The 20,389-nt window shown below is 43.4% G+C and overlaps 1 protein-coding gene across 10 annotated transcripts in view; it reads right to left on the reverse strand.

Moving 5' to 3' along the window:
* Window positions 1-16,524, reverse strand: part of NRG3 (neuregulin 3) — a 1,099,553-nt gene extending 1,083,029 nt beyond the window's left edge. For all 10 annotated transcript variants that reach the window (XR_009005576.1, XM_007177918.2, XM_057530336.1 and 7 more), the window contains exon 1: window positions 15,675-16,524. Coding sequence is in view for 9 of the 10 variants with exons in the window: in XM_007177918.2 (XP_007177980.2) it covers window positions 15,675-16,524 (850 nt within the window). In the remaining variant the exon portion in view is untranslated. The remainder of the gene's footprint in view (window positions 1-15,674) is intronic.
* Between the last annotated feature and the right edge of the window lie 3,865 nt (window positions 16,525-20,389).

The raw sequence follows: 20,389 nt of genomic DNA on the forward strand, positions 1-20,389 counted from the left end.
CTCAGATGCCTGAAGAGGACTGTACTGCTAATGCCACAGTGCCACCTACACCAAACTTTAGATGGTAGATGGTCAAGAAGGGGAGCCATATAGTCCATGCATCAAACAGCTTTCCTTCCTTGACTCTTTCTCTCCCATGAGACAGGACCACAACCCTTTTTCATCTAAAGCAAAAATATTCTAGAACATTCAAACAGCCTGATTTTCCTGGCATGAAACCATGTCTATTTTGGCAAGGTCCAGAGGGTCAACTGATTGCATGTAACTGATAATTGAGGTTAAGATGGACTTCCCAGCACAGCAGTGAAGAATAATTGATGGAACAGCTAGGGTACACTTTCCAAAATGCAGTATGTGTAATTTATTTTTATGCAATTCATTTCATAGCTGATATCTGGAAGAAAGAATGCAGTTCTAGTAGGGGGAACAGATGATTTCATTTGGCAAAGTAATAATGTCTGGGGAAATGTGAGGAAGTTCCATGGCAAACTTCAGCAAAGTGTTTGAGTTTAGAAGTACCACTGGCCAAAGACCACCCTTCTCTACGTTTTGCTCACAAAGAGACTCTCTTGGCAGTATAAAGAGCTCCCTGACCAGCAATTTAATTCAATTTTCACAATGGGATGTAGTACATAAAGACTTTCTGTACCTGGCAATTAAAGGCTTCAAACCCTAACACTTAGATATGCAGCTATTTTATGGCAACAAGGATGAGGACACACATATTCACTGTGGACAACATTTAACAACTGTACTAATACATTACAGAGTATGACAAGAAAGCTGAGAGTTACAAATCAGATATATGTTTGCTATGTCTCCATTTTTGTACATGTGGTTGAGAGAAAACGCAACACTGATAAGAGTTAATTTTGAAAAAACATCTATATAATTTTTAAAGCATCTATAAAGCTTTGTTCTGATAAAATCATTTTAATGTTTGCTTTTTAATATCCATTTTCAATATCTGTGCTCGAACAAAACATTTTAAATTGTTGCATCCTAGCATCCAAGTCCTTGCCACTGGTAACACCATTTTTTTTAATTAATTAAAGGTTTCAAATTGTAAACAAATTTTGCAAGTTCCTCCCTTCCCCCACTCCAAATAAACAAACCACTGTTGCTCCAAGCCAACCCAACTAGCTGAAAGGCATAAACCTCTCCTTGCTATTCTAGAAGATAACTGTTCAGACGCCAGTCCCAGAGTTCAGAGTTCAGGTGCACAAAGCCTATCAGATGCAGAGTTCAGATGCACAAAGCCTATCAGAAGGTACCAGGCAGGAGGAACTGTGCTTAGCAAGCAGCATGTGCTACTGGACCTTTTTTCTTTAGGGTTAACATTTTTGTGTTATCTAATCATTTAGAAGTAATAGAGCTCTTTAGGCTTTTGTAGCACTCAGCCATTTGCAGCGCACTGTAGGAAACAGCATTTCATTATTTATCATAAATTACTCAGAGCTGCTCATGATGAAAGATTAGCATCAATGTGGTACCACAGAAGGTCACTTAGAAGCTTAAAAACCAAATGATAAAGGAGAAACACTGATTTAATACTGACTTTGTTACAGCTTTGCTGCCTGCCTTTCAAAAATCTCTTCTGATCAAATTCACAAAGGCCTAAACAAATAACTAAAAAAAAAAAAAATTACCCTAAGTCAAAAAAAAAAAAGATACACTGAGAATATTCCAAGCAAATAACAATAGTATATGTCAACTGGCTTATTATAAACGTTGACATCAGTGAAAATTGTCTGATCAGTAAGAAATATAGGAGAGACACCACTGGCTCTTAATACTAATTTAACATTTGCACTTACACAGTGTTATAGCCCCTCTATCTGGTAACAAGGAGCAACCAAGTAAGCCCGTAAGAGTGATGAATCCGATTTTAATCTGAAGGTTCTTCTTTATGGTGAACAAGGTGGGGTGACACAACTAATTTTAGCTGTCGATGTGTAAATGAACGGCTGTAGTTCCTGCATCTACAAGAGAAGCTCTCTGGCAGGCCAGCCAGACATCCATCCTCAGGGTTCCTGAGACATCAGGGTCTTCCCCCTCTCATTCCTCACCATGTGATGAGTGCACACAGGGAATCAACAGTGCCTTTGCCTTTTGAATGTCATGCAGTGTCAGCACTCAATCCCAAAAGGTGCTGAGTGGCTTCTGGAAAGACGACCTCAGATGAAACAAGAGGGATGGCATGGCAATCAATTCATAGAGTAGTTTCTTGCCTCCGGAAAATCTGAAGTCACAGGTTAATTAAGGTGAAGCAGTAAAAATCAAGCATATCTTCTTGCTATTCTCCTTGTGTCTCCACTTGCAAATTTTTAGATATTTGAAAGCTACTATTTTGGGTTAAATCTAGGGCTGTGTTGATGTGACTATGGAAAAAACTAAACATTTTAAAACACACCAATTCTACTGATTCTTGCAGCACTTTGAAGAGGCACTGGAATGAAGTCAATACTTAAACAGATTCAGCACGAGTCAAGACCATATCTAAATGACGTGGGACAAATGAGCCTTGGAGAATCTTTACAATTTGTTGCTTGTTCCTCCCTCTAAGTCATTCTGGAGACCTTGCATCTTGTGAAAATAACACAGATTACTGTGCACATTCCTTGAACCAACCCTGACTGTGATTTCCCATAGCAGCCTAGCGAAGTCCTCCCAAATCCTCCCTCCTGAATCAGGCCCTGCCCTAAGGAAAAGGTGAAGCTGTTTTGTTAATTCCAAGAGGCCCTCTTTGCCCACCAGGCCAGACACACAGATGTGAGCCAGCTGTTATGTCCCTTTAAAGCGGTAACCTGTTTGTTAATGACCTTTTTCTCCCCTGGCCTCACCTGCCCATTTCTCTGCCTAAACAAATTCTCCCTTGAAACTACCTATGCCTGCTCTGATCACTACTTTCTGAAAGGGCTTAATATACTTTTCAGTTGGAATCACACACTACACTTAATTATTCGCTGGAATATAAGTTGTGGGCTTCTCGACAAAACCATAAATGCAGATAATGAATTGGCTTTCCCTTGTATCACGCACTCTAATGCTTGCAGAACTGTATGTATAAAGTCACTCTTGGAAATAAGTATGGTTTACATGTGTAAGATGTGTGAAAAGCATGGTAACTTATGCTGTATCAGAAACACTCCTGATACGGGTGAAAGAAAATTTTATGTAATATAAACACAAGGTGTCCATTCAGAAAGGATACAATTGAAAAGGAGTGTGGGCATCTCCATGGCGTCTCGCTAAGCCAGGATCCTGAGAACAAAGGAAGCTGCTGAAGCTACAAAGACCCTCTTTGCCTTTACTAGACTGTGAGGCATGAACAACAAACACTGAGAATTACAATCCAGTGTCTATAAATGGAACAATCCACACATTCAGGCTACCACCCTGGGAACACGAAGTATAGGCCAAAGGAGTGTTTTGAAAGATTTCTTTTATACAGTTAAGTTTGTACTGATGTATATAAAAAGTGCACAAATCATAAGCATGAAGCTTGGTGAATTCTGGGAAATAGAACACACCTATGTGATAAGTCCCCAGATCATTAGCATATTACCAATATCCTAAAGCCCCATATCTTCGGTCCCCTTCCAGTCAATACCTGCCTCCTTCCCAAAGACAATCACTATTTTGACTTCTAACGTTTAACATTATATATACAGAATCATTTTTTTGTTCTCTTTTTGCTCACCAATGTATTTGGGAGCTATCTTAAAAGACTTTGACTTTGAGGGCTTCCCTGGTGGCGCAGTGGTTGAGAATCTGCCTGCCAATGCAGGGGACAGGGGTTCGAGCCCTGGTCTGGGAAGATCCCACATGCCGCGGAGCAACTAGGCCCGTGAGCCACAATTACTGAGCTTGCGCGTCTGGAGCCTGTGCTCCCAACAAGAGAGGCTGCGATAGTGAGAGGCCCGCGCACGGCGATGAAGAGTGGCCCCCGCTCGCCGCAACTAGAGAAAGCCCTCGCACAGAAACGAAGACCCAACACAGCCATAAATAAATAAATAAATAAATAAATAAAGTTGTCTTTATAAAAAAAAAAAAAAAGACTTTGAGCACAACTCATGACCAAATTAAGGACTATGTGTCCTACAAATCACCTCTTTCCAACTACCTAACTTTTTTATGTGAATAAACACCTTATGATTCTTTGAGAGGCTTACAGCATCTAGTAAATCTTTGAATTGGTCATCCCACCTGTTCGTATGTGACCTAAGCCCTCCCTTATAAGACCCAGCGCTACAAATTAGCCTTTGCATTTTCCTGTCATTTGATCCTTAAAAAAAGACCAGGTAATTGGTTAGTATACCCACAACTGGTTGACTTCTACAGGCTATATCCATCCTTAGCAATACTACTAAAGACTGCCCAGCTTCTGCAGACTTGGAAGAGCCATTAAGTAACACAGTAAAGCTACCATCTTTTTTATCCTTATAAGATCAAGGCTAATAATCCAAGGCCCAGGGTAAGACACTGCCTTCAATAAGGCATTACTTCCCACGAGCAAATGAAATGCATTTATACTTCTCCACATCTGCATTTCACAGCAGGAACCCAACTCAGCCAACACTTTAATGCTGACACCGCCAATGAAGACACAAACTCCTAGACTAGAAAAAAAAATCTTCACAGAACCAAGACCAATAATTGAACTGATTCATGGATCTTATTCTTTACTTCTTCAAAAGTTTAATAACTTCTAATTAGAGAGATAATTCATGACCATTAAATAAAACTTTGAAACTACAGCGAAGTGCAATAAATTAAATGGCATTCCTATTCCACAAACCAGAAATCATCACCATTAACAATTTTGCATACTTTCCTTGACTATATTTACTATTTATTAAATCTATTAGTCGACATAGCTTTATATAATCAGCATCTTATATAATTTTCTACCCAAGAAGTTTTAGATAATTATATAGTAAACATTTTCCAATATACTTAAAATTATTAAAAACACAAATTAATGGCTTTGTAAATCTATCACATGGGTAAAGTAAAGTTTATTTTATTTATTATTTCTTTTATTTGAACCTAAAACATACAAATGCGCATTCACTTGCCAAATATTTGGCTGTGGTATTCAAGACTTTTCACTGAATAAATTTCTGTTACCTTTCTTGTGAAAAACCACACCACAAATGTATACTGTGATTTTTTTCAGTTTCAATTTATTTACTGAGGAATGAGAACTTAAAGCCACATGTGAAACAATCCAAGTGCAGATTTCTTATGGATATATAAATATATTTTCCCTTAAAATTGCCCACAACTTCTTCAACAAGCATTTTTTCAGTGACTTCTCTTTATGGAGTACATCCAAAGTAATCAACTTAGTTCTAATAAAAACCACAATTAATTCATTGGTTTGAATATTATTTAAATACATTACCTAATTACAGTAACAAGAACAACCAGCATAAATAAGTTTGGGAGCTAATACAACTAACATTTGGTAAACACATCTCTCATTTGTTGAAGGCAGAAGCCCTACCAACTGTGACCGTTTGGCATGAAGAGGGCATTTGTCAGTTTTTTTTAACACAGAAAAGAGTCTCATACTGAAGACTCAGTTAAATGGAATTCAGTCAAGACAGTGTTTAATATAAACATTGCTGCACCCCATTTTCACTTTTCTATTCCTAGAGTCTCTAGATTTTGCCATCATGCTGACAAAAACTTTTGTTTAACAATAAGTTTGGGTAAGCAATCTCATTCCCTCTCTTCTTTATGAGTACAGCCGTCATTCTTAGTCTACAGAATTCATTCACAGTCTTATGGGATTTTGACAATACTTGTTTCCTGACGTTACAGTATTCCTACCTTTCAGCATAGCTATTCAAAGACTATATAACCTGATCTTAGTATTTGATCTATTTCTGTTTTCTTTTTACGAGTTAGCAAAAGTAAACATCACAATCACCTTTCATTTTAACCTTCAGAAAATCTGTTCTTAGGGACCCTTGCTACACATCAAAATCAAACTAGTAAGTAATGATTGGGTCCAGTTGGTGGTATCCTTGTCAGACTATCAGGGTCTCACCAAAGTTCCTCTTCAAATTACCATGGGCTAGTCAATGGTGGGTAACTTGCAGGATGGTTCCAAAAGGGAATTCAGACGCTCTGCAGGAAACACTGCATACCTGCAACACCCAACATTTACTTGGTAGGGCTGGTATTTTAGGGTCAGGAGAACCTCAAGGCTATTACTCCAAATGTTCCCTAACACGTTTCCACAGGCCACTCTCAGCATACGATGCAGTAACTACTGCAATCAAAAGCAAGTTTAGAATGAGCAGAGAAGACAATTTTGGCTAGATTTCAGGAAGTAGAGAAATAAAGTCTGTAACTGTTTTCTGTCACTGTTCTATTGAATCACCTATAAGCAGCCACAGGAGGAAATAGAGAGTTAAGAAAATCAAGGAATAGACGTTTAGAAGAACACATTCTTTATCTTTTGTTGAACTATCTCCCTAAATTTCTCCTTGGACTGGAAACGAGGGAAATTTCTTTGGTTATTAAAGGCTCCCTTTACTATAGCAAAGAACAGGTATGAGCAGATGTGACATCTATGCAGTTTATAATGGCAAACGTCACTGGCTATGAGCTAGGGGCTTGAAACAGGTAATATACATAGATATATCAACACTGTGTCAATGCCTTAGGATTTAAAGTGGGAAGAGATTACCTATAAAATGATCTTCCCATCTTCCTGATTCTTCAAACTATGCCACTTACACATGTCCTAGGCAAATTATATAACCAATCTAAGCCCAGCTCGATTACCTGCATAATTTAGATAATCAGACTAGGCTACAGGCCTAAATGCCTGTCTTTTAATCCTTGTTTCAATAAATAAATAAGACAAAGTATGTAAAGTGTGGACCCTCCTAGCACAGAGTAAAACTCGACAAATGGCAGCTCTAGTTATCACCTAAATTCTCAAGCCCCTTCCAAGACTGAGATTCTGTGAAGAATTCTTCCCCATGTCTAAAAGTAAAATTCAAGGCACAGAAATCAATTAGAGTCTGAACCCAAAATGATGATAAGGGTGTGATTTTCTCTTAGTGAAATTCTAACTCCCTGGCAATTCACTGGAAGATCAGACCAAAGGTCATATGTAGTCACGGGAAGGGTATCTTAGGAAGTAGGCTAATATGTTCAAGAATTCTTATCAAATGCTTAGCATAAAAATTCTCTTCTCAAAACCGTGGCTGTAATGTATTACTGCTAAAGTAGTTGCATAGATTCAGAAGATTTTTTTCTTGCTCTTACACTGTATATTGCATCCATGATACATACTATCACTTCTAGGAAGAGTCCTCAAAGACAAAATCTTATCATTGGAAGCTGCTGAACTTCTATTATTAAACTAAATTCTGAATTCAGTTTACAGGCTTGTTTCTGACTAGCCTCTTTTTATGCCTGGGAATGGCAATCTATGATTTATGTACTATCACCAACATGTCTTGAAAAATAAAGGCTCATAACAAAAAGAAGTAATACTTCTAAATATAATTCAGGATGAAGTTTCCAAAAAACACAGACTTGAAGCAAGATGTTTTCAAAATGCTAATATTAAAGTGCCCTGAAGTACGAAAGCATACATCTAAAAGAGCTCTTTGGTGGGCACAAGCAAGCCATTAATTCTCTGGAACCTAAACCACAATAACTCTTCAATTAAGAGGGGGAAGAGAATGCAATGCAGACGTGACCCATTTTTACTAAAGTTCTCTCCAAACTCCAAAGATTCAATGACAATAAGACAGTGTGGGAATGGAACTAAAAGGAACCATAAAGGCATCCTTTCTTTCATCAAAAATCTTCAGATTTTTGCGGGTTTCAGATTTCCAGATAATTATAATTCAACAATCTCACTCATTTTCTCCCAAATTTCAGTTCCTCTCTTTGAGAAACATATGTGCAAAACAGACTACAAAACCATCTACCAAGCAAAGGATGAGAAATGGTGGGCTCCAGTTTGTGATTAAACTTCCAAGGTGATCTGAGGGAGATTTCCACACCATATTCTACTGTGTGTGTCAGGGTATCAGAGAGGAATACAGGAGAGATCCAAGGGCAAGCAAGAATAATCATCCCTCATTGTGATGGAAGATCCCTCAAGCTAGATATAGCAAACAAGCTCCAATATTTCAAGCTCCAATATTTCAATGGCCTAATGTGGTTTTGGATGAAAATACCTAGTCTATCCATTTCCCATTTCTCTTGACATAAAAACAGTAGAGTGGGGCTTCCCTGGTGGCACCGTGGTTAAGAATCTGCCTGCCAATGCAGGGGACACAGGTTCAAGCCCTGGTCCGGGAAGATCCCACATGCCACGGAGCAACTAAGCCCGTGAGCCACAACTACTGAGCCTGCGCTCTAGAGCCCACGAGCCACAACTACTGAGCCCACGTGCCACATCTACTGAAGTCCACACGCTCTAGAGCCTGTGCTCTGCAACAAGAGAAGCCACCGCAATGAGAAGCCCGCGCACCACAACAAAGAGGAGCCCCCGCTCGCTGCAACTAGAGAAAGCCCGCACACAGCAACAATGACCGAACAGAGCCAAAAATAATAAATAAGTAAAAATAAATAAATTTATTTTAAAAAAAAACAGTAGAGTGTTTGCAGCTTATAAGCTCTTTTAGAAGTGGTATACGAAGCAGGTTATTATCATCACCCCCTCATTATCCCAGAGGAGGAAGTTAAAGTTCAGAGAGAATAAACTGGTTCTTTGAGGGTGCATAGTTATCATGGTATTCAAGGCTACAGGTTTTTTGGACTTTTTTCTTTCTATACCAAACGTTGTCATCCGCCCACTGAAGTTCCTGAAATATATGGTCATGACTGACTTACATTTTCAATACTATTACCTACAAAGGAGGCGCTTTCCTAATCCTTAGCCAGCTTGCTGTCACCACTCCTCCAGTGTGATGGACACTGTCAGGGCCACTGCACTGTGAGAAGGTCACAGCCAGCAGGCAAACCTGAAGGAAGCCTGCACACCTCTGTAAACTCCTTTTGGGTTGTAGGCTTACCAACACTCAGTGGGGGTAACAAACCTGTTTATATCAGTTGTTCTTATTGCGATTATGTAATTTAGTTAAATTTTATGTAAGTCAATGACATATGATTGTAGAAATGAAAGATAACTCTAATTTCTATTAAAACATAGCTGAATGCTTTGAAGAAAATCCAAACGGTGAGTTGTTGAAAGAAAGAAAGAAAGAGAGAGAGAGAGAGGGAGGGAGGGAGAGAGAGAGAGAAAGAGAAAGAAAGGAAGGAAGGAAGGAAGGAAGAAAATTACTTTGAATTATATAGGCAAGAAAACTGTAAAAGAAAAAAAAAAAAAACTGTAAAAGATTTCCAGGGCAGGGGGGATATTATCGTATCTATGAAAAATCTGGGTTAAAATTCCTTCACCAGTGTCTCTGAAGAAGAAACAAGTAATTAGAGGTGTGGCTTATGGAAAAGAAAAAGAAAACGACGCTAAGTTCCAACTAAGAGACACATTCAAAAAAAAACACCTACGTCCAAGATATGGGAGAATGAATGTTGTATACATTTGAAGTTTTATTTTAATTTTCTGTTTTTTAAACCATTACTTTTATAGACTTTTTAAATTAACTAACTACCAGCATAGTAATACCCCAAATCAGGGTTTAATAAATATTCATTAAAATAAATTTAAAAATCAAAACATGACATTACGAAAACATAACTATATGAATGTATATAATAGCGCATATTCAATTGTACAATTGTTTTATGGAATCAGATAATAAGTACTGTCAAAATTATTATGATTTGTAAACCAATCTATGTGGGACAATAAATGGCCATAAGTCTTCCACCAAGTTTTTGGAATCTTCAAAAAAAATGTTTTTTAATTAAAAACTAAAACGCCAAGACAATTTAATAACTCAATTGCATAAATGGGTAGGTTTTTTTCTGAACATTCTACATCAACTTAGTCTAACATGTCTTACCAAAAGGGTTGACTTTTAAAACAACTTGAAATGACAAGGCAATGTTAAGAATATCTAAGAAAATTTCTTTTAATGACTACTGCTTATAATATAAGCTAAGGAATAAAGGGCTAAAATAAAATAATCAAAAGTCTGTAAGGGGCCTTCAGACAGAGTCATGTAGATCCAATTCTATAAAAGACTGGGTAAGGTAGGAGTACCGGAAGTCCTCAGAGAAAAAGTGGTGAAAATGGAAAACCAAACTAACCATGTGTCCTACTACTTTCATTAATAATCACATGAATGGATTTAGGTACATTTTCATCCTGATATTACAAAGCTTTAAACAGTCTATTCCTCCATCCTGCCTTCCATATGTACATGGTTCTGGAGGAAACACTTTTTTTGGTGTAGATAAGTAAAATTTCTAGGATCCAAAAATGTCTCAGTGGTATTTGCCAAGGCAGTACCAGCTCTGTGCCTCACCCAACACAAAAGTCTGAAGATAAAAACAGATTCAAAGGGAGAAAAATGAATTTCAGTTCTATTCACAAGCAATTCAAATGCATTTTACAGACTTAGATTTATGGCTCTTTCCTTGCTCTTACATATTTCAGGGCCAACTTTCATGTTCCATTTTTGACACCTGAGATAGAATATTGAGATATGTTTGGCACTGGATAGGAGAGGTTATGAGGAAAGAATTTCTACATAAGAAGGGAGCTGAAAATCATCCATCTTCTCATTGTGCTGGGTAGAGGGGGAAGAGCCAGGAGAGTATGCCAGGGGGCGAAGAGAGATCTTGTTCCTCCAAACACTAGACCTCCCAGGACAGCAGTGCTTTCAAACTCTGCACTCTTGCTTATGGCTCAGCCTGGATTTAGAAAAGTTGGTTTCTTTAGTAACAGAGAGAAGCTGCCACACACCAGCTTTTTTGAAGCTTTTTTTGTTTGTTTGTTTTTCTTTCTGACAAATATGTGGATCAACACTGTGTTAAAAAAAAAAAAAAAGGCTGTCCGGGAAATTGCACAGATACAAAGGTGGCTGGATTCACCAATCAAGCGTGCAAAAGGAGCTCTCAATTAGCACTGCCAACCCCTTCTAGCTCAGTCACGAGTAGCGGAGGAAGAAAGGCTTAAACCACAGCCTTAAGGCACTGAGACCAAATTAACAATGTTCTAAAAAGAGCCTTGCCGATTCTATGCCCACACCCCCCCCTTTTTTTTTCTGTTAGGATCATGAAGCAAAAGGTAAGTGTCTGAAGAGTAAAATGTACAGTATAATTGACTAAAGTAGAAAAGTCTCTTAATCCTGTATTAAGGCCAAAGGAAATCAAAACATACTCAGGCTGCAGCATGTGCTCATAAAGAAAGCTCTCAACTGAATTTCATAAGAAATATTGATCTCGAACTCTGAATCCTCTCACTTTGGCAACCACACGTGATTGGGGTCAGTCCTTTCTATGTTGGAATTCCTCTGAAGGCCTCGATTCATGTATCAATAGATAGAAGACAACATAGGAGTAACTTTATTTAAACAAATTATACCTGAGGCTGCTTATAAAGCAACTCAGAGTACTTTTACTGAAAGACTGAAGATGTCTAAAAAGAATAGTTAAGGGCTTCCCTGGGGGCACAGTGGTTAAGAATCCACCTGCCAATGCAGGGGACACGGGTTCGAGCCCTGGTCCGGGAAGATCCCACATGCCGCGGAGCAACTAAGCCCGTGTGCCACAACTACTGAGCCTGCGCTCTAGAGCCCGCGAGCTACAACTACTGAGCCCACGTGCCACAACTACTGAAGACCATGCGCCTAGAGCCCGTGCTCCACAACAAGAGAAGCCACCGCAGTGAGAAGCCCACACACCACAACGAAGAGTAGCCCCCGCTCGTCTCAACTAGAGAAAACCTGAGCCCAGCAACAAAGACCCAACATAGCCAAAAATAAATAAATAAATAAATTTATAGAAAGAAAGAGGACAGATAAGAAAATTGTCAATGTTATCAATGGAACTCTTCAAAATTACACGTTTGACTGGGTAAAGTTTGATTTAAGTAGACTTGGTTATACTAAGATTATCACCCTACCATGTTTAAACATCAATGATACACTTTATATTTATTTCTTTACTAAATACACTATTCAAGATTTGTGACCTTACTCATTGGAATTAGCTATATACCTTCCCAATATGACCCAAAGAATAACCCATTGAAAGTGGCTCTTTGTCTTTAGTGCTTGAATTTAGCCAAGGACTCTGGTCTTCTATCTGTTAAACAGTGCTTTCTGCTGAGTAAAATAACAATCCACATGTGCACTGACAACATTCCACATATGCATATGCCTTTCAAGTCTGAAAATACAATTCAATGTGCCATAAAAGGTTGCTTACGCACTGGTCAAAATCACTGCTCCTCTACTGTCTGCAGTAAACCTCCCTTTGGACTAAAAAATGTGTAAACTAACCCTACACTTACAGCTGTAAAATGTTTCAAAGACATTTTGGGGGAAATAATCTCTTAAAGGCACTATGTTCAAGATATTTGTTTTTAAAGCATCTGAAGGAAAGGCGAGTCCTGGGAAACTATTTGGGAACCCAAGACACCCCAGGAACACAGAAGAAAGTTTTGGTCTGGCTCATGTTCTAAAGGTTGCAGGATGAGAAGAGTCAACTTCCAAACCCCTCTTCTCCTCCCTCTGCCTTTCAAATTCAATCTTTCTTTGCCTTTAAATTAGAAAATTAGAAACAGTCTCCTAAACTGCGCCTTCCCGTAGCAAATATAGCTTTTGCTTGCAAAAATCCTATTACCCATTAGCAAGGGTGTTTATTCTAGAATGAACCCGCCTCTTCCACTCCAAAGAGCTGTGCTGCCTTTACAGACAGGATCCTTCTGACTGACCTAACACGAACACAAAGACATTCATTCTATAAGCCTTGTGTTCAATTTAAAAGCATAGACCCTGGCAATTAAAGAATTTGTGAGTTAGTCTCAAGGAAAAAAAAAGAAAAAAGCATCATTCTTAGTTGTCCTCAGGTGCTACAACACAATCCATGCCTTTCACTTAAAAAAAAAGAAAAGAAAAAAATCTACTGAAGTCTGGAAGTAGGAGCTAGAAAAAAAAAAGGGGGGGGGGAATTTCTCTCCTGGGAACTTTGGTGACATAATCGAAACAAGTGAAAAGTACAAATGCAAGATATTCAGCCCATTTTTCAGCAGTGCTGATGATCCCTCAAATGAAATCTTTATTTCCTTTTGTTAATCATCCTACAATCTTGGACTTAAAAAAATACTTAAACTATCCTTTTTCTTTAAATAACCATACAACCTACCTATTTAAACTCATCTTTTATGGAAACTACATAATCTTCCTTTCATTAAAATTTCCCTTGTTGATATAGGCAAACCAGGTCAGTTTCTGCTGGATTTGCACACTTGCAAATCCCTTAATTCAACTCCCTGTTGAAGGTTTAAAAAAGAGCAAGAGCTGAACCTCAGATACACATAAAACAAATACTGCTTCTATGTCTAAGTGAACATTGATACCATTTACAGATTCTCCCCCCACCACCACCACCCTTTTCCTTGGGGCTGAGAGCCGTGTCAATAATCATTATTTATTAAACAGGCTGCCATTCCCTTCTACAGAATGTAGGAAGGGAGCATGGAGGGGTAGAAAATAATTACCTTGGGTTTTTCTTTAAAGACCTCTGGAATGGAAAGCAAGGAAATCAATTCAGAAAGAATATGAAATATCCCCCCATATGCAAGCCCCCCAACACACACACAAGGCTGAGAAGTATATCCACACTCCATTATTCATATCAACTGTAACAAAAGAAAAGATTAAAAACCTGGGGTCTTCAAGATAAACGCATCTATTTTCAAGCCATTGAATATGTTCGCACATACACTTGCACATCCTTTACTCATCCACAAAACTCAAGCAGCTAGATTTGTTGAGAGAAACCTCTACACACCTCCTGAGAAAATGTGCTCTCAAAAATGACTGCTTCAGCCAAAGGAGAGAGAAGCAGCAAGTTACCAGTTTGACTGCCATTCTGGTTTGTGGTAGATTCCCTCCTTTCCCCTCTCCTCTCTCTCAATTTATCTTTTAGCCTATTTTTTTTCCAAAGCAGAGTAAAAGCATAAGGAATATCTCTCCTTGGACTTTAGCCACAAATACAAAAAATCCAAAAACAAAAAGTTTCAAGGATTAAATAACACCCCAGCTAAGACCACAGGTCAGAGAAATGAAAAATTCCCAGATGACTGAAAGCTTGGTATTCCTACTCAAGAGTTAATGATGAGCAGTCAGTCTTCCTTCCCCTCCAGATGTTATGGCTCAAAACAGAAATACAGTATAAAGAAGGCATAGCCAGGCAGTTTTTGGAGAAAAGCCTTGCACAGAACTTGAACTGGCAGGCTTGGGGTTTGTCCTAAATAACCTTCACAGGCTGCACAAACTGTTCTCAGATCCTGATTGATAGTCAGATTAAGGACCTTCCTAAAATTTCCTTAGAATAAGAACAAGGTGGGGTGGTGGGAGGGTGCTGGGAGGTCAATTAGTCATCTAAAACATGTATAAAGGTATAGAGAAAATATACACCTCCTAGACAGATAGAAAGCTATCATGCTTGGGGAAACTGGCCAGTAGTGGCAGCAACTGAGCCAAGGGTGAAGAAGCTACATTCAAAGAGTGACCTGTTTCAAATGAGTTCATTTTCTCACCCTTGAGTGCACAGAACTCTGTCCCATTTTGCCTAAATTTTTCCGGCATATAGGGAAGGGAGACGAGGTTCACACTCCACCTTTGGGAAACGAACAAAGCAAATGCTTGGCAGAGCTGAAAAAACTCCTCCTCCGTCAGGACCCTAGAGGCAGCAGCTCTGCAGGGCTCCCTTTCTAATTCCCCCTAGTTAACTCACTCTCGGCGGCCACAGAATCCGTTTCTACACCTTGGAATGGCCATGGGCAGGGTAGGAGGTGATCAGTTTAGCCCTTCGCCGTGGATCGCCTCCTTTCCCTACCTCCCACAATGGCTTCTAATTAACCCTTCCTGGTCCCTGCCCGGGTCAGGGCTGCTGGAAGTGTCTACAGCTTCACTGTACCAACATCTCCATCAAATCACCACACACACACCCCAGCCCACCCCCACATGGATACAACTTCCCTCCGTGGTTTAACGTCGGTCGATTTACATGTGCTTTTCTTTCTCTCCTTCCCACGGGCGGGGAAAGGGCTCAGTGCTTTTGGGAAGGTCCTCCCTCCCCCCTCCTCCCTCCCTCCCTCCTTCCCTCCTTCCTCCCTCCCCAGCTCTCAACAGGAGCCGAATCCCAGAGCTCGCCAGCAGGTCTGCACTCGCTTTAACCCCTTGAAGGGAGTTAGTTCTCATTTGGGACCCACTGAAGTAGGGCCCATGGAGCTTGGCTGACAATCTCTCTCTGCTTCACACCACCCCTACCCCCACGCACACACACACACACACACAGGAAAAGGCCGGCACCTTTTCCCTCCCTTGTGGCCAGTTTTAATTCTCTCACTCCGTGTTCCAAACCTGGAATGGAGTGCGGGGGGGAGGCGGTGAAGGATGCTAGAAGACAGGCGTTGGCGAGGGAAAAGGACAGCAGGAGGGCAGAATGGAAACTCAGCAGTAAATCAGAGTTCAGACACAGTGTTTACTTACGAAATTTGGGGCTGGTGCTAGTTTCTGGCGTGGTGGTGGTAGAGGAGGAAGACGAGGAGGAGGACGAGGAGGAGGCAGCATCCTGAAAGGGAGACAGGGTCCAGGAGGGAGTAGAATCATGAAGGTAGGAGGAGGTAGCGTATGCCGCAGTGGGCCAGGAGGGCATGGCCGGGGTACTGGGGGTTCCTGGCACCGGGGGTCGGGAGCCCGGAGTGCTGCTACCGAAGAAAGGGGCTGTCGTGGACAAGACCGTCGGGGGGGCCGCAGTGTTCCGTGCCGTGGTGGAGCGCGGGCTGGCCCGGATGGGCACCCGGTGCCCGGGGAAGCGAGTGGGCGCCCGCGTGATGGTGGTCAGCCGGGTGCTAATCCGGTTGGGCGTCCTGGAAGAGGCGGCGCCGCCGGCGGAGGTGGCTGGGGACGTGGTGGAAGTGGTCGTGGTGGTGGTCTCCATGGCCTTGGGAAAGGAGCTGGGCTTGGAGAGGAAGAAGGGGTCCTGGCCCATCCCCTTGGAGTCCACCAGGTCGGTGGGCACGTATTCCTTGACGGAGCCCACCACGATCCATTTGAGCAGCATGAGGCTGAGCCCCAGGCCGATGAAGCCGATGAACAGAGGCACCACGCACAGCCACGTCTGCTGCCGGTTCCACACGATGCAGTCGCTACAGCGTAACTCCCGGGGGGGCTCGGCCGCCCCTTCGCCGCCGCCGTCCGGGCCCCCGCCCGCCGCCGCCGCCGCCGCCGCCGCCGCCGCCGCCGCCGCAGCCACAGCCGCTGCGGTGCCCTCTTCGGCCGAGGCGGCGGCTGCCGAAGCGGCTCCAGGTGGCGAGGCAGCGGCCGCCCCTTCACTCATCCTAGGAGCCGGTCTTCACCTTCGCCCCCCCGAGGGCCGCGCCAGAGGCATGGGGCCGCGCGGGCCGGGCGCAGGCGCGGGCTCCGGCGGCGGCGGCGGCGGCGGGCTCGGGCGCAGGCAGCGGCCGCGGCGGCCGCATGCAAATCGGCTCCCTGCCCCCACGCCCCTCCCCCCGAGAGGCGGGCGGCGGGCGGGGAGGAGAGGAGCGGGGGAGGGGACGCGGGCCGGGGAGGGGACGCGCCGGGGAGGGGGCGGCGAGGAGCTCGGAAGAGGGGCTAGACTGGCCCCCTGCGCTGCCGGCCGGTCAGGGAGCGGCGGGGCGCGTCTGCAGCCTGGCAAGCGGCCTCCTGCGCGCCGGGGCCCCGCGTCTGCTGCTGCTGTTGCTGCTGCCGCCCGCCGCCTGCATGCGCTCCAGCCGCGCCGGCATCCTCAGGGCGCCGCACCCGGCCGGCTCCCCGGGGCGCCCGCCCGCGCCGCCCCTGGGCCTCGCACCGCCTTCAGGGGCTGAGCGGGCCGGCCGCGGAACGCCAGGCACCGGAGAGCCGCATTCCGACACAGGGGGGCCGGCCTGGCCGCCGCCGCTCGCCGGGCCCGCCGCGCCGCGTTCCTCGGCGGCTGCTCCGCGAGTCCGGGCAGTAAGGTGCACCTGTTCTTCAGCCGGCCCGCAGCCAACCCTCGGCTAGCACTGTCTGGGAGAGACCAATCCGAGCGCAGTGCGGAGGGCGAGCGGCCGGGCTCGCCTAGCTGCCGCCGCCTGAGACTCCGCGCCGGCCCCGCTGCCCGAGAGTCGAACTCCAGCGAGCTGCGCCGCCGCCGCCGCCGCCGCGAGCCCGGGGCCGGGGACGCACTGGGCGCCCGCGGCGGGTGCTGTCCGACCCGCCGCGGAGGGAACCCCGCAAGCCGCAGAAGATTCGAAAGCACTGCCCGGCGCCCCTGCCCGGTCGCACTTGAAGGGGGAGACGTGAAACGAGAGACCGCGTCCGGGATCCGGGGGAACCGGGACCCCGGGCGGGAGGCAGCTCCAGGCGGGCTCTGGCAGCCAGGCGGGTGCGGTGTGCGCGGAGCCGCCACGGACTGGCTGGGCTTCAGGCGGAGTAGCGCCTCCCACCAACACCTAATGGTGGTTTCCTAACGCGTACAAGATAAATGATCCAAGCAAACGCTCGCTTGGAAGTGTGTGGCAAAAGCAGCTCCCGACCCACCGATTGTGAGCCCCTTTCCCGTGTGGATGCAGTGGGGTCAGAGACTGAAGCTGCGGGGCGAGAGAGCAGGGGCGTGTGCGCGTGCGGGGGGTGTCTGTGCGCTTCCCCGCCTGGCAGCGGGCGCTGCTGGATCGAGAGCCCGCTCCCTCCGACTTGCTAAGAGAGATGCTGGTGAAACAGACCTTTGTGCAATTACACCCGGCAGATACCTCTTAGCCGACTTGTGCTAACTTACCTTTTTAAAAAGTATTGTCTTTAAATGTAGATGTACACACAGGTGCACACGTCACAAGGTAACTGATTGTGAGAGGTAACATTTAAAACGATTTGGGTTGGTATCCAAAATTCTTTCCTTTCTCTTCCTTTGGGTAGAGAGGCACCTGTGTACCTTTATCTCAGGTGCAGTGTGGGGCCCGCCTGAGGGACTAGGGGACCGGCCTAAGAAGGAAGGATGAAGGGGTAAAGAGCCAGCATCAGTGTGGTTTATGCTGATGGTGCAAAACCTCTCTAGTCGACTCTTCCCAGACTTCCTGATCTAAAGTGGAAACCGGAAAGATGTTTTACAAGCTCCAAAAAAGAGAGTTTGAGGATGGCAGCCTCCTAATACACCTTTGCTGCACTGTATGATTGGCGCTGATGATGAAAACAGCATTCTCTTGGCCTGTAATCGTGTCCCCAAAGATGAAGTTTTCGAGGTATCCATTTTATTCACAGGTGAAGAGCCGAATGGTACACTGAAAAGACCGCAAAGAGAGAAGGATGTATTGAAACAGGAAGCCCCTGGGATTTGGTGCCTACCAGAGTATTTTGCACAGACACGGTTAATAAATTATTTTTGATGGCAGTAATTCGGCTGTCACCTCTTTCAGCTATAACATTAATACTTTCCCCATAGGAAAGCTTTTGATTCTTAGTTTGATAGAACATGCCCTAATCCAGTAGTACTGAATTATGGTTCCAAAAATTACGAGTGAAAAAAATACCACAAGCCCTTGAATCTATATTCCTTCAGCTTTTCAGTGCAAGGCACAATCCTCTTAAGTAAAAATTGACCCAGTCTCTACCTTCTGTTAGCGCTGGGCAGTAACTGGCCAACCTTTCCTGTATAGCAAATAAAGGTTAGCTTTCACACAAAATATTGTGAAATTATAGCAGGTGCTGTTGTCGAGTATATAAGACAGAAAATTACTTTTCCAAAACATTCCTAATTCATTGCTGCCCCCCATTATTCCTGTGGCCCCTCCCTTCTTTCTTCCCCACTGAAATAAATCCAGTGTACAAAAAGGGATGTTGTAATGCTGCAGCTGGGCAAATGCTCCCCTGAAACTGCATTCGCACAAAACTAACCCCGTGTTGTCTCAGTGCTCCCCAATGCCTTCTTCATCTACCTCTCAAAATTACCCCCACTTCTCATTTCCACTTGGCTTTAACAGCTTATTCATGGTTTCCTGTTCAGCTCATTTTCTCCCAGATCCCAAGCCTCTGCACTTGACTACCCATTAGCTGCTCTCGCAGTGAACATGATCACTAGTAGAAGGAAAAAAAAAAAAAAAAAGGACCTATTGCTTCGATAGCCTTGTATTGGGGAGTGGGTTTTATCAGCCCATCCAAGAAAGTCTGGCTGGTACAATCATCATTAACTTGCAGTTTTACCATGAGGCTCCCTGGTAGCAGGTGGTAAGCACTACAACTAGAATTGGGGGCGGGGGATCCACGACTGAGTCAAGGTCAAGTGGCAGACATTCTCACTGCCAATGAGCAGCCAGCTCATCCGTCCCATGGTAGGGCGGAGTCTCAGCCTGGTGACTCACAGCTCGCTGGAGCAGAATGCTGGAGTAAGAGCTTCACACTCAGGCTCTGAAGACAGGGATTCAAGTTTGAGCTCTATAAGCAATAAAGTCACTCTGGGCCTCTGTTTTTCTCATCTAGGAGATGAAACTATAATACCTACATTCTGTATAATATAAAATTGTATAGCTAAATATACTATTCACTGATGGCATCTTTTAAGCATGATTTTTAAAACACATCAGAAACCAGTTTTATTAATATGTATTAAGTTATCACATAGTCTAAATAAAGCTTTTCAAAATACACTATATGGTCCTCAATCAAAATACAGATTACAACTTTCAAGGAACATTCTTGTTCTTCTGATATAATGATCTGAAAATTGTTCTATGTTTTTTAATACTGAGGCTAATTATTTCATAAAGATGGATGTGCATGACCTATTAGGGAAGAGTTACTCATACTTTTCTTGGCTATCTCTACCTACTATAGACAGGGGTGTGGATTTTTCTAACAAATGGGAATGACATAACTCAGCCTCTCCTGAGCTCCATATCTGCCTGAATATAATCACCTTCTGGATGTCTCCTGTATAATCCACTAACACATTAAACTCAGAATTTCTAACCATGATTTAAAGTTTGCCTACAAACCAGCATTTCTGTTGAATTACAGTTTTTCCCTTCAGTGGCACCAATATCTCCAGACTGGGAATCTCAGTGCCATCTTTGACTCCTTACCTCTTGTATCCCAAGTTCAATAAGTTGTCATCATTAACACAGTATGATTGCCCTGGGTTCCCTCCATTGTAAATTCTTTGGCAAAGGCCCATCCTTAGAACCACAAGGCTGGAAGTGAACCTGGTGGCCAAA

Source organism: Balaenoptera acutorostrata, chromosome 16, assembly GCF_949987535.1.
Source record: "Balaenoptera acutorostrata chromosome 16, mBalAcu1.1, whole genome shotgun sequence".
In the NCBI taxonomy this organism is placed as follows: Eukaryota; Metazoa; Chordata; class Mammalia; order Artiodactyla; family Balaenopteridae; genus Balaenoptera; species Balaenoptera acutorostrata.